Source organism: Nyctibius grandis, chromosome 1 (assembly GCF_013368605.1).
Source record: "Nyctibius grandis isolate bNycGra1 chromosome 1, bNycGra1.pri, whole genome shotgun sequence".
Classification (NCBI taxonomy): Eukaryota; Metazoa; Chordata; class Aves; order Nyctibiiformes; family Nyctibiidae; genus Nyctibius; species Nyctibius grandis.
The window spans coordinates 27,320,902-27,336,535 of record NC_090658.1 but is presented as its reverse complement, the minus strand read 5'-3'; the positions used below and the strand labels follow the sequence as shown (position 1 = coordinate 27,336,535).

The 15,634-nt window shown below is 40.6% G+C and overlaps 1 protein-coding gene across 1 annotated transcript in view; it reads right to left on the bottom strand.

The window, feature by feature from the left end:
• The window catches only part of EML4 (EMAP like 4), a 182,996-nt gene that overhangs the window by 42,006 nt on the left and 125,356 nt on the right, over positions 1 to 15,634 (bottom strand). Inside the window, exons 6-7 of the mRNA XM_068398931.1 lie at positions 14,258 to 14,283; positions 13,774 to 13,806 (exon numbers count right to left, since the gene is read on the bottom strand). Of these exons, the coding sequence (XP_068255032.1) occupies positions 13,774 to 13,806; positions 14,258 to 14,283 (59 nt within the window). The remainder of the gene's footprint in view (positions 1 to 13,773; positions 13,807 to 14,257; positions 14,284 to 15,634) is intronic.

Sequence of the window (15,634 nt, the reverse complement as noted above, 5' to 3'; positions counted from 1 at the left end):
CATAACAAAACAATGCATGTTGACCAGTACCCAGCAATGATAAACTGCACATAAACACTAACAAACAACGGCAAGTAAGGTATTATTACACTTAACTCTGTAAAAGGCTTAATAAAGAGATGAGATAGCACAGCGATCAAAAATGACATTACCATCTTCGCTATCTGTTTTAATTTCCAACCCCTCGTAAATCTCAAAGGAAGAACTCCGATACTCTCTCAGCTGAGCTCTCCGGGTCTCCTCCCACTGGAGCTGCGATTCGACTTATCAGAGCAACCTGTCGGAGCTTCTTTCGAGCCCCACGTTGGGCGCCAATAAATCTGTCACGGTTTAAAGCTGGGACAGCTACTAAACCTGTGGCAGATGCCCTCTGTTATCCCCCCCCCCTCCCCCCAAAGGGAAAGGGAAAAGGGAGAGAGACTTCCGGGTTGGAAAGTTAAAACAGTTTTAATAAACTATAATAATGAAAAAGAGTATAATAATAATAATAGAAATAATCAAATATATACAAATATATATACAAAACCAAGATTGAGCTCCCCTGAAGTCAGCCACGTCACCACCGGCACTGCAGGGCAGGCTCCGGGAAGGCCCAGGCTGGGCCTAGTGACGGTTGAGAGCTGGATTCAGGGATGCACGGATCGGGATCGGGGGCAGCAGGAAAACAGACGGAGTCCTCCTTGGACACCGGCCATAGCAGAAAGAGAGCGAGACCCTCGTGATCCCCCCCCTTTATACCGAGAATGACGTGTGTGGGATGGAATACCCTCGTTGGTCAATTTTGGGTCACCTGCCCTGTCTGCTCCCCGCTGAAGCTGCGACCCCCCTTCGACTCTTCACTTGTAAGCAGTGAGGAATTCAGCAGTGACCTTGGTTTCTTTAAGAATAAGTACAGCAAGAGCCTTACTGCACAACATCCCTACCGGTACCTCAGCGATAACTACAAACTTCGAGTTTTATCAGTCCTGGAAGCAGACACTGTCTGCAAACATGCAGTTAGTTTCAGAAAGTGCAGTTACTTAGAGGAGACTTAGCTGAAAGTAAAAATCACTGAAAGGAAAATCGGCCTGGTTTAGGCCAAACCAGGACAAGCTGTGACAAAATACATGCATAACTCTGTTGGGGCATCTGAGCACTTCACAAGACTTCAGAAGCTCCTTTTCAAGGAACATGAGATTATTTCCCACCAGAGAAAACTAATCACAGAGTAGCTGAGTGGCCTGGTCAAACACATTAGCCTGTTGTTGGAAGGTAAGTCATGTGGATTTAAGGAATACATGATTGCAACTTGTATATTAGGTGCCCCACAGGAGCCTTCCCTCCGCACTATGACAATTATCATTTTCTAACTTCAAAAGACCAGAAAAGCCCTTGGAGACTTCTAAAAGCATTTACACCCTACCCACACAGCAAAACCAGCACCGTAGTGCTCTTTAACTGTGGTTAAATCAGAACTCAAATCCAGAAGAATTAATGTCAGCCTCCAACGCTGCTGACACAGGAGCTTCATTTCAAAAAGCACTGATGACAAAGACTCAAGTATTTCACTAATTCTGCATCAACGAAATGGTAACTTTTACCACTCTTAAACTTCTTTAGTAATTAATACCCATTGTTAATGTAACTAATATCACAAACCCAAAGTAATATAATATTCTGCTGTGAATCTGGAACTCCAATATTTTTTGAGTAGGGATTTCAAAATCACAGCAGACAGAGGGAACTCAAGAGTTCCAAACCAAAATGTAAATAGTTGAGTAGGACTGCAGTAGAAAAATAGCTGTGAATTAGCAGTACAGTAATAAGAAATCTCTAATCGCATTTGATGCGACCAATATTGAGCTCTAAACTTTTAAGATCTTTAAACAATTACTTTTATATTTCTTTCAAAAGACAAACATGAGACAGACTTCCTGTAAATGCCCAGAGAATGCTTGTAAATAATTGCCCAATTAAGTGTAAGATTATTACTCATACTGCATGAATGTACAATCTTTGTTTTGCATTCCCTAAAACATCTAAAATTGAAATTATGAAAAACTCAGACTTATTCCCCCAGAATTACAGCTTAACAGCTTAAGTGAAACTTGGAGATCTAAAAAGGCAAGAGAAAGCAGATAGTTTCAGTGACAGCAGAAGCAATGTAGACTCCAAAATAGTCTCTTGCTTACAGAAACATTTTAGAAGATGCAAAGACAGAGAAATAATTGAAGTTGTGAGCAAGACCAACCCTTCTCTGAATTTGAAATACCCCTAACTACACAGACTGCAGAAACATATTCTGTCTTACTGCAGTCAAAAGAGAATGAGAGAGGAAACACCTGTAACTATTTTCATCGACAAAAGATATAAAGCAGTCTTGCACAAAGTTTGGAAATGAATTCTTGACACTCAAGGTCTTTCTTCTACAGCTAGACAAGATAGAAGACTGACAATCATCAGTCTAATGAAAAAATGTGGTGAATATTCTAGGTTGTTTAAAAGAAGTATTTCTGATCATAGAAGATTTTATCAGAGTGGTGTGCAATTCTGTGGAATATCATCCCAGCCCTGACAACATCGGAAAGCCCTAGCTTTGAATATAGCAGTGATGATCCTAGCACACGCCAATGACTTGGAAAGCACTGACACATATAGGAAAAATTTATGGTGACCAAATCATATAACATACTCAGTAACACCTAGCCAGAGAAAGAAGTACCCATGAGCTTGCGTGGTTTTAACATCACTTGTCAAGCATTGCTCAAACTTAACTAGGTCAATGAATCCACATACCTGAACATAAGCTAGTCAAAAGTATTCTACTACGTGCACGATATTCACTTTGAAGATCGCACAACACATATGGCTTAATTTGTCAAAAACTTTTGGTTTTCCTCCTCACACACTGTAGCTTGAGTTTTTTGATGCTTAACAGTTTTAACATTCTTAAATTGTTTAATGAAACAGATCACAGTTTATCAAATTTACCAAGTTCCCAAACTTAAAAGATATGATTAGTGTGACGCCTTTTCCACTCAAGTCAACCTTCTGAGACCTGGAATCCATTTTACTTGAATTTTGTGTTGCTTTTGACCTTGATAGTAGGTTTCCTCTGCACTGGAGGCAGGAAAAGGGAATTTTCCTATGACAGTCCAAATACAACTGAAAGCTAGTGCAAAAAAAACACACGCTCACAAAATAATTCCTGAACAGAAATCATAATAATTGAGCAATGTAAAACTAACACATGCATAAAGTTTTTTCCTTATTTAGAATATTAAAACAAAGAAAGTGAGCCATTTAAGTCCAGTACCAAAAGACCAAATACGGAGAAGAAAAACAGCTGTCCCACCTCTTTCTAAGAACAAATACAGCTCCTTTGAATGAGAACCTTGTGAGTTCATCCACTGACAACAGCAGAAAACTTGGCTCAGATCAAATATCAAAGAAAAAACTTTCCAGTAGCTAAATTAGAAACAATAGTTATTTTACCAAATGTGTATTGCTTAATTGCATTGCTGAGAAAAGCTAAAGACCAGTGTTGTCTCTAGTTTGACACAAATTTTTACATAATTACTCCAAACAAGTAACATCTCTCATGTTTCCACCTGTGGTGAGTTGACCCTGCCTGGACACCAGGTGCCCACCAAAGCCACTCTATCTCTCTTCCTCCTCAGCTGGACAGGGGAGAGAAAATATAATGAAAGGCTCGTGGGTCAAGACAACAGGGAGAGATCACTCAGCAATTACCACCACAGGCAAAACAGACTCCACTTGGGGAAATTAGTTTCATTTATTACCAATCAAAACAGAGTAGGGTAATGAGAAATAAAAAACCCAATTTTAAACCACCTTGGCCCCACCCCTCCCTTCTTCCCAGGCTCCACTTCACTCCTGACTTCTCTACCTCACCTCCAGCGGCACAGGGGGAGGGGGAATGGGGGTTGCGGTCAGTTCATCACATGTTGTCTCTGTTGCTCCTTCCTCCTCAGGAGGACTCCTCACACTTCCCCTGCTCCAGCGTGGGATCCCTCCCACGGAGACAGTCCTCCATGAACCTCTCCAATATGAGTTCTTCCCACGGGCTGCAGTTCTTCATTAACTGCTCCAGTGTGGGTCCTTTCCACAGGGTGCAGTCCTTCAGGAACAGACTCTTCCAGCGTGGGTCCCCCATGGGGTCACAAGTCCTGCCAGCAAACCTGTTCCAGAGTGGGCTCCTCTCTCCACGGGTCCACAGGTGCTGTCAGGAGCCTGCTCCAGTGTGGGCTTCCCATGGGGTCACAGCCTCCTTTGGGCATCCACCTGCTCTGGCATGGGGTCCTCCAGGGGCTGCAGGTGGATAACTGCTCCACCATGGACCTCCACGGGCTGCAGGGGGACAGCCTGCCTCACCATGGTCTTCACCACGGGCTGCAGGGGAATCTCTGCTCCAGTGCCTGGAGCACCTCCTCCTCCTCCTTCCTCACTGACCTTGGTGTCTGCAGAGTTGTTTCTCTCACATATTCTCACTCATCTCTCAGGCTGCAATTGCTGTTGCACAGTCTTTTTTTTTTTTTCCTTCTTAACTACATTATCCCAGAGGCACTACCACCATCACTGGAGGGCTCGGCCTCGGCCAGCAGCAGGTCCCATCTTGGAGCTGGCTGGCTTTGGCTCTATCAGGCATAGGAGAAGCTTCTAGCAGCTCCTCACAGAAGTCACCCCTGTAGCCCCCTCTGCTACCAAAACCTTGCCACGCAAACCCAATACTATAAAAAAAATATTTTGGTGGCGTATGTATTTTACAGAGATAAAATAACACTGGTCAAAACCAAAAGTAATGTATTAATAATGACCTTTCTATTAAAATCTGGCACTCTCACTCTTACAAATCAAAGCACAGCATAGCCTGAGGGTATTTAGAAAAGACCACTCATTTGTGCAAGTCAGATTCTTGATTTAACACTGAGCTTGGCATGTCTGGTTCCATAAGATCAGTGCAAAACGACACCACAAATTTAGGATCAAATTTCTCATCACTGCTTAGAACAGTGGAGACAAGCTGCAACTGAAATTCATCGAGATGGAGGCAGTTGCACCTGTCGGGACTCTGCAGATGAGAGAGATGAAGAGTCCAAGAGGAATTCAATCAGGTCTCTGGCCAGAAGAGAAGAGGCTCTCCTGGAGCTCAGGGAAAAAATTATCTGCAGGGCATTCAGATACAGATTAGCTCTCTGAACTTCGCCATTAAAGAAAGAACATTTTTTGCTTTTATTAGCTGGCTGCATGCTATTCAATATTATCTTTGAAGATATATATTTAACACACTTGTTAGAGAGACATAGGCTAGGTATAACTTGATTAAACCTCTCCCTGCAGAAGAGGAAAGATTAAAAAAAAAAAAAAAAAAAAAAAGAGACAACCCACTGAAAGATTTTTCTCTAAGACTGTAAATCTCCTTTCATCAGAATAACCTGTAGGGCAGATATAATATTAATGTAAAAATCTTTTGAAATACTAGAGAGGATGGCAGCATATCAACAAAACCATTTTCAAACAGCATCTAATTGCCTGAGGCCAAATTCTTGTATTTGCAAGTTAAGAAAACCAGTGATTTAATTCTTTCATAGCATACTGGCTCAACTGAATGCTCAAGAGCATCAGACTATCTGTTTCTTTCCTGCATTCTCACTATTTCCAGGTACAAAGCAGTATGTCAAGACTTTTTTTCCCTCACTTCATCTTTTGGAAGAAAAGAACCTTGGTCATCTCATAACAGATATGTAGGTAAGGGAGTATGGGGGAGATAAAGCCAGAAGTTTTAAAAACAATAGGGGAAAAAAAATCCCAACAAACAAAAATCCTCGACAATTCTGGTATCTACCAGCCTGAAAACAGTAGGTATGAAAGCAAAAATTCTCTGCCCCGTATAAAGAGATGTTCAGATGCCACTACCCACTGTGCAGAAGCATCTGGGGGAGGGGAGAGGAGCAGGAGAGGATACCTGAAAGGACCTTGGCACTTGCTAAGTTAATTAATCTTCAACTGCAGACATCCTATAAATCCTTTCAAGTATGGATCAAACCAACCTAAAAGTACAGTTGAAGCTCTGCAGATAGCACACCCAGGTGCCTTGGATTATCCACGCCACACAAAAACAAATAGCTCAGGCTCAGGGCTGCTACAAAAGGCAGCACCACGTGGATGCAGCGCTCTGGCTTCAGGGGCCAGCTCTTCACCGGGAACAGCTGTAGCTGCTTTTGTGCAGCTCTGAGCTCAAACTCACAGCCCTTGCCAGACTCTGCTTGGCTCCGCAATAATTCACCTCTGGAGCCTCAACAACCTCTTTGCACAAGTGCCAAGGGACACAGGACCAGCACTCCCAACTTTTGCTCCCAGAATTGGCTCAGGCTTATTAACCTCACGTGGGAGCCCCCTAGGTGTGCTGGACCTGAACAAACTCCTTGCAGGTCTCGGTTCTCTGTGGGATCCCCAGAGGTCTGGAGAAACTATTAACTGAGCCCCAAAGATGCAGAAACACTTGATCTGACTACACTGTGGCCCCAGTCAGCTGAAGGGACACAAAACATCACTCAGGGAGAGTGACACAGAGCCCAGTGACTTGGTGAGGGCCCACCCAAAGGTGGACTCGAGCGCCGATAAGCCACAACGCTCTGCAAACCCATGTCATGAGCTGGAGGAACATCACAGCTGAGCCCAGCCTAGCCCAGCCCAACTGATGCACAGCATGCCCCCCCCCCCCCCCCCCCCCCCCCACCCCAGTGCCCTCTCTCTGCCTGGATTACTCTGGTTTTCACTCTGATCAGGGCACTAAAGCACTCACTTTGGACAGCAGGGACTTGGCTGTCACTGGGATACACACAAACATGTTCTGCTGATTTCGGAATACCATCCAAAAACCTCCTTCTCCTAATAGCTGGGAATCTCCCAACTTCCAGGTGATAATAAAGCATGGCCAGGTTGTTTACTTTTTGTGCTTGTGACAGCATGGCTGTTAACTGCAGCACAAGTCTGCCCATCTGCCGTCTGAAAGTGCATCAGGTGAGCATGAAAACAGCAATGATGCCCGTCCTCCTCGCAGTCTTCATTTTGCAAAAATAAAAACATCCAGCTATTTAACTCTCTTTTTCCATGACAATGTTTCCGTCTGTCTCCATACCACCACAAAACTGACCTTTTATGATTGTGGGTGGCTATAACTGCATGCAGTGTTACAGAGGAGAACCTACCAGGGTTTTGATGCATTAACGTTTTCCAGGCTGCGTATCTCCATTCAAATTACTTCTGATACATCCTGGGATTGCATTTGTGTTTTCATAATACACGAGTGGTTCAATCTTCGTGTGATTAACTAGCATGTTAGAGCCCTTTTCCTCACCATTTAATTCTGGCAGACAACCTGTTTATAGCTAAAATGTTGCTAGCAACTCCTGCATGTGTGATCTTGCACTTTGAATAATTTAGTTTTGCCTTCTACTGCTCCAGGCCTCAGGATCTAGGTCTTACTATATTAAAATCTCAGCTTCCATTGTATCAGTTTGGTCTCTCAGCTTCATGTCATCAGTGCTCCTACATTTCTGTGTTAAGTTCATTAGCGTAAACACTAAGCCGAATAGGTCCCAACCGGCTGGAGGCAGATGTTAGCAACCAGACTATCTACTGCAGGTTCTTTGAAAGTTTATAGCCTGCTAGAGAAGAGAGGAATAAATATGTTGGTGAAACAAGGTTCTGCTACTGAGAGGGAACCCTAGAAGCCTGCCTGATCTGTAAGGAAACAAGTGCGTCTTCTTCATTGTCAGTCACTGTAAGCGTACTTACCTTGCATGCAAGGAAACTACTGGTAAAGCATGCAACATCAAGAAGCCAGGACTAAAACTAGGAGCAAATTGTAGACAAACAGTAGACAGTGGCTGAAAATTTTCTGCAAAGCCTCCTTGTATCAAAAGGAGATTCCCATTAACATAAATAAGCTTTTAATCAGGTCTTTTACAAGAAAAATAAAAAAAAAAAAAGAAAAAAGAAAAAGCAGCACAAAGGTAACGCTAAAATTTAACTTCAAACATGCCTATTAATTCGCTCTTTGAAGAAAGTTTAAAACCCAGCAATTCAGTGAAAGCAAGGTGGAAGGGTAAGATCCATGAAAAACACTGCAGGTGGTAACAGAGAGCAAAGATATGGCAACACAAACCATTTGAAAGGCTGGAATTAGTGCTTCCATGAAGTCAGCACAGAAAAACTCATGCAATGACACTCAAGCAATTTATTACTTTCTGTGAATCATATTCTTAGGGGAATATGGAAGGTTCTCAGAGGAAAATAATAAAAATAATAGGAACTGAAAGGAAGAGAAAAAGAGATCAAACAAGTCTTTGTAGATTAACTAAGAAGTATCTACAGAGAAGAACAATTCAGAAGACATGAAAGCTACTGTTTAGATCCTTCAGAAATTTGAAGACAGTGACATAACAAAACCAAAATCCTCCTGGTTTCCAAGAAACGTGCCTCAAAATGAAATCGTCAAGGAATACACAGTAGTTTCCTAGAAGTATGGAAGAAGCCCTTATCCTCAATTACTGATTTTCTTCAAAATTTCTTCATTTTATATCACACTATTCCTCATTACTTAGACCCTGAGGTAGCCCCGCAAGCCTGTGCTGTAATTAACTGCTCTTCAGCTAGCATGTGTATGCATAATAGGAAGTCTAATGAGCATAGAGTAGATTTTTTATATATATATACACACATACATTCACAAAGAGTAGATAGTAGTGAATAAATAACAAAATTATCTGTTTGTCTACATTGTTATAATTTTAAGTCTTAGGGAATCATTACAATTATCTTCCCTTGCAAATTATTAGTGACTATTTTTCAATAGTCCCACCCCATCTAGTTTGAAACAGCAACATGGACTGATGCATCAAAACTCTCCTCTCAGTTCTACTTGTGTTTAGCATCTGAATCCTACCCTTAAAGTTAATTACAAGCAAACGAAAAACCCCCAAAGACTCCAAACTAGCTTGGCCAAGCAGAACTCTCTAATAGCATACAATAAACTACCACATCCAGAGTACATTTATTAATCTGTCTTCACCTTCTAGTTGCTTGACCAGTGAAGTTATGATTTTTAGTGTTACAAATAGTTTCTCTCCCACAAGCTGTCTGCTTTCAGGCCTGCGTCCAAGAACTCTGTAGGACCACTAACCTGAGGGACAAAGGCTTAGAAGCCTGTTTCTAATTTCAACCAGTGCTATAACAGCACAGAGACGAATACAACCGAATTCAGCCACCATGCCCAGACCATTACATTTTAAGTGACAGTGGTATTAAAATGCTGCTGCAGGCCTGCCATCTCTCACCCTGAGCTATGTGTCAACGCTCACTGAACCTGACAAGCATACATGCATGGTGCAGTGCAAATCAAACAGTCGAAAAAAGCAGATGAGATGAGAGATCTGCCTCAGTTTGGAATGACTTTACAGCTTTGCCTTGTGATTTCTTAATAGATCTTTGGTTATTAATTCTATATAACTTGATAAGTAAATTATAATTAAAACCCTGGTTTTGCATGTACCAGGTGACATTAAGAATCCAGGTATTAAAAGCAGTTACCATTTGCACTGAAATAATTCAAATTTAATGTTAAACTCTAGCTTTTTATTAGAAAAAAGGGCTCAAAAAGGAGTCCTGGACACAAACAAGCTCAATAAGACTGTATCTAAATGCTTCCTGCTTAAATAATAAAATTGTGACTTCACCAAGCATCAATGATAAAAACTCCCAAACACCAATTTGTTTTTCTGACAGTATCTATGGTTTTTAATAATATGCACTGTGTCTGAATGAGAGCAAGCAACCCAATAATAACGAGATGGACCAGGTCTCCATTTGCCCTCAGGTGCGTGAGCACCTTCAATAAGCATCTGACAGAAAATGTGTGCCTGATGAAAAAACTGATCTGAGGTAGTTACTGAATTTTGCAATCTCAGAGTACAGGACACACTGTCAGCAGGATAAATTTTTCCATTGTGTGCTTCACAATTGCCCCGTTCTGTGAAGATGGAACTACAGCACAGTTAAACTAACAGAAGAAAAAGTACTGGAAACTAATAAAGCACAATCTAAAAAGAAACAAACTTAGGAATGTAGTGAATGTTTTTCATTAATTCTTTCACATATGGTTTTTATTGCCATCCAAAAATGTCTAAATGTCTCATTACTTCATAAGTGAACAAGTGATTCACATACGGAGCTGCTATCACTGAAAACCAAACTCGAACATGGAATCTCAGTGAAAAAAATATACCTTTTCTCTTAAAATAACCAAGGGTCTTTTAACTTCTGGGTATAAAAATATTAATGCTTTATGATTAATACTTTAAAAATGTCTCTGCTGAAGTGAAAAGCAAGATGGCTTTTATAAGCAATTATAAACACCTGCTGGTGAACAATTTAAAAGAATAACTTTAGCCAGTGTCCTTTTAAGGCTGTAGTAAGCACCTGCTCAGTTCACTCATAGCTTTATTGGATTTTCACAGAATTTTAATACCTCCTTAGTACTGGATTTTATTATAAAAAGGTTGTCCTGGTTTACAAGGACAAACAAATGAATGTTCAAAAATAAGCTGAAAAACCTAAACCCAAAAGTCTCTTCAGCAAATGTATGGAAGTGTGTATAATACTTCCCTCACTGGATTGGCATCACCAAAGTGTTCCTGGCTGTATTACCTCTGCTTCGGCATATACCCAGTTGCATAAAGCTCAGGATTAACCTTAAGGTGAAGTAGATGCAGCTCAACCCAAGTGGGAAAGATAAAGGCACTGAGGGAACAAAACTGGGTACTGAGATAGAAGGTACGTGACAAACACTGGTAACGCGCATGGCCTTGGCATGGTGCTAAATAGAGGAAACTCAAGTGACTGCCTGTGAGGCAGCTGCTGGCAAGGAGGAGAGAACTGCCCAGGTCTTGCTGACATTTACATGCAACACCTGTAGCATGCTCTCTTGGGGACTCCATACCAAAGCCAATTCAGACATCGAAGCTAATGTCTTTTGCTACTGAAGCTCATCTAAGATTCTCCCTTGCTCCTCGAGTCTTTCACTTTTATAGCTAATACATACTGTCAACGGAAATCACAATGAACGTGCACAGATGGTCACAACACAGATAATGTTGCAGTAACTGCTGCTGCTAGAAAAATAAGATTCTAAGAACTAAACATGCAAAAGCATAGTTCTCTACATTTTGTGGTACTGTACTACACCGACATGTTTCAAAGCAGTTTCTTTAACAGCTGAATCAAAAAAAGGAAACCAAGTGATTCCAGGATGTTCAAAGCTACACAGAATCGTCACCTTCCATCCTATTATCCCATGCAAACACCTTTTGCTATGATAATTTGCAATTTCACTGTTTCCAAATATATTTTATGTGTGTATAAAGACAATGAAGTATTTTTACGTAGATTTGCTTTGAATCCTGACAGTTTGCACACCAGCAGTCTTCCCAAGAGTCTCCTTCACACAATTTCTAGGAAGCACGTTGACACAATCGTTGGCGTGGGAGGTGTGTGCCAGGGGCATACGCAGTGTTTCACATACAGCCTAGTGAAACGAGCAGCTCAGGGGAGCTGCTGCAACGTAATTAACAGTGTGCTAAAGACTGCTAGCCTCTAGAGGTAAAGGCTGGCAAGCCACAAAGGAGCATTAAAAGCAGCTGTAACTTTTCAGGCCTTTGGGTTGCAGAACAGGAAGGTCCCACACAAACAGCATTAGCAAAGGCTACCCTTCATCCCACCCTGCTCTCCAAGACAACTCTGTCCAGCTGCACGGGATTTACCTCCAGAAACCACATTAACTGCCTTTGCAACTCTCCAACTTTCTGACTAGTTGGGTCAAGGTGCCAACTGGGAATTGGTTTATTTATGTGGCAACTATCCAGCAGAAAACAGGCTAAAGTCACCTGCCCTGAAGAAGACATTGCACTAGAGAGAATTGGCTGAGTATTGCTAAGCTTATACTAGAAAGGACAAGGGACCCTCTGTAACCACAGTAACTAATAGGTGGTTACTTCTGTGGCAGTAAACACAACACAAAACCTAACACAGCCTTACAAACACACACACACACACACACACACACTCTAAAAGTTGTCATAAAATACATTCATTGGACCATCTTAAAAAAAAAAAAACTTTGGAGGCCGAATCCTGCTAATTGCAACTCCATCCATGTTAAAGGAAGAATGATGTTTTGCCACTATATGTGTTTAAAATGTCAGTAAATGCATTTTCTATGACAAGACTTTCTCTCCATCTTCCTTACACATGTGGCCACTGTCATCTGCATCATATTTCTCTTTCATTCCAGTTGGGCTCAGAACAGACTATGGCACGGCACACATGGAAGGTACCCGTTCATCATTCAGTGAAAGCTCACATCATCTGCAGAGTAACACCACAGATAGCAGGGTACCGAGGCCACGTAAGTTATAGCTAGAAGGATGAGATAACTGAAGGACGGCCCATTCTTGGCAGAACACGTAGAATTGTAGAAGCACATTGTAAGGAAAGAATTAGTACTGAAGGTATTTTAGCTGTATGCAACTTGGCTTTGTGAAAGTTGTGTTTGGTAGAAAGGGTATTTTTAATGCAACGGTTTTATTTAATTCTTGTAAAGCTAAACTGCAGCCGGTCTGGACGCTACTGATTAGTTTTCTTTTTACAGTAACCATTGCTGCACATATGTACCGTTCCACAGCTGGTGTTAAGCAACCTGGCGTAAAGAAACATCTCCTCTTTGTTCCTGATGCTCATGCACCCTCTTTTATCCCTATTGTCTTTGAAGGATGCTTTTGGTAAGAATCAATTTAGAATATTTTTAAATCTGTAATTTCTCTATGAATTAGAAAAAGATAAAGCAATCGGATTCAAGTTGATTTTGCTTTCATTACAACAATTCATATATTAACTTCCAAAAACCTTTGAGTGTTTTTTTCTTTTTGAAGGAAAATCCAGGGGAGATCAAAAGTAATCAAACTGTGTACAATGTAATCATGTTTACAGCGCAGAATTTGGAGACTACAGGTTTGTTAATTAGCAGCAAAAAAGCATAAGACAGAACGTCTGTACATAGATATATGTTGTGTACAGCATGCACTTGGGTTACATGCTTTAGTGTTGAAACTGCATGCTTCAGTACAGTTTGCAGGACATCAAAGCAGAGTAGTTCTGTAACATAAGAAGTGGATTTGTTTTGTTGTCACGTCCCACCACGTTCAGATAGTTGGCTCTTTTTCCTGTCTGAACAAGCCAGCAGCAGCAGGTAGCCACAGAATATGCAAAGACATACATTTTAGAAGAGACTCATTTTTCATTTTAGACTCTATTAAAACCTTCAGTCTCTGTTGTTGTCTAATCAGTGTGCATATGTTGTAATACCGGCAAGACACAAAGCTGAGATAAAACAAATCTTTTAGTTGGCAGTTCTTAATATTCTGATATCTTAGGCAACAATGCAAGACTTCTAGAACCTTATTTGAACACACATTCCTCTCTGAGGAAATTATGCGTGTAGTAATTTATTTTAGACTACCCCCAAATAACCCCCACATAGATTGCAATGTGCATATGCATATATATTTCCATAATAAGAAAGTTGAAATATTTATTTAAATGCTCAAATTCTTTAAGAGATCATGCACTGATGCTCTTTGATGGTGAAAAGCCATATAAAAGATTTGTGAGAGCGCTAAATTAGAAAGCGACCAAAGGGCACAGCTTAATTCTTACCTTGGCTGTTTTTTTCACGAGTTGACATTTTTGCTGGTTATGGGACAGAAATAAAATATCTTAAAACTATTTCTAAAGTCTCACTCACACCTGCTTGGATGAAGACTGGCACATAGGTCAAAATTTTAGATTTTTGTTTTCATAACCTCTCTCTATTTATGTAGATACACACAGAGAAAATAATAAAAAAAGGTTTTTTGTTTCACAAACGTAAAACGAATCCTCCCACCACCCACCAAAAATTTCTGTCCTTCCTAAAGATCCAATTTGATGAGGCATTTCTCCATATTTTCAAGTTCCTTATACAGGTCTTGAGTAACATTTGGCCAGAAAAATTCTCGGAGTAATTATTAATGCTATTTTAGCTCTGTATCTCTGTTTCATAAGCATACGTCCCAATGTATTCGTTACAGGAAATACTATGCAGTCAAAAGCAAATCTTTTCAACTTCTTCCAGTATTTAAAAATAAACGTTTTTATTTACCTTGGCTGACGATAACATCTTTGTGCCTAGGGAAAAAATTCAAAATAATATCGTTAATAATGTGAAATGCTTATCAAGCCAATACCATCTAGTTCTTACTTATTATTGCAGTTGGCAATCTCATCAGATTCTGTGTACAGTGTAACTGTAGTATAGGATGCTAAATAACTAATATTGGTCATCGTAGTGCATTTTTACCCATATATTATTTTATGCAGTTCACTCTATCTTTCCAGTAACTTAAAGTCTGTGGCTCTATGGCAATGGTTCCTAAGAATTACTGTGATAACAACAAAATACAAACAAGCTTTTAAAAATAAATTATGGAGGGTATATTCCTTGTGCATGGAAAATTCCATTTTGAGAGAGTAAATTTGTAATAATCAAATGTTTTAAGCTGCCAAACACCCTCAGGCCTGCATGCAAAGCATTTAACACCTGTCAAAATAAGTTGTCAGCATACAACAACACGCTTTTTTCTAGGAATTAACCCTGTTGGACACATGGACTAAATGTAAGCAAGTTGCAGAATCCAGTTAAACTGGATTCATGCAGCATTACTAGACGTATAACACAAAGTCTTTCAAGGAGTGCAGCTGAGATGTCTCTCCTCACTAGAACCAGTCATTAACTACTCACAAAAAACCTCAGTCCTTTTCTGTGAAGTGGGAAGAAATACTAATTTCCAGCATCAGAGCTACTTCTTACCAGAATAACGCTCCTTGATAGGAGAATGTACTGCATAAAAAAACCTCTTGAATTCATTTGAAATTCAACGAAGGTATGAGCGGCATCCAGTATTTTTAGCTGGATGGAGGTCAAATTTTTGTAACAGTGACAAAGGGTCAAGCACATGCATGAGGAAAGTCATCTCTGGCTACTGGTACAATCACCCTTCACCACACTGCCAAATGAAAAATTAAAACTGGATTCCCAGTCTTGCCTGAAAAACACTGAATGATGGGCTGCCGTGGGAACCCTCTTACTTCTTATGCCTTATCAGACTGATTTACAGCTTAGTGCTGGCTTAAAGACCGAGCTTACTAAAAGTTCATATCCTCGGCTGGTAGTGCAAAGCATATGTAAAACATTTCTGTCCTGGGGCCCAAATTAGGGGCTGAATTCTATTCCCTTGCACGAGACTGGGGTAACTTCAAGCAATTTAGGCCAACCTTTCTTAATTGGGAATGATAAATGCAATTTAACAATATGCCTTTGCACAATACCGACCAATTCTTTTAGAAACTGGGCACCCAGGATGTGAGTAAGCAATCAGTATTAATGTGTGCTCTTGAATGCAAATACTGCTTTTGTTATAAATCTGAGCATAAGAACAAGGTACACAAACAATACAATACCCAGTCTTCAATCAGATGA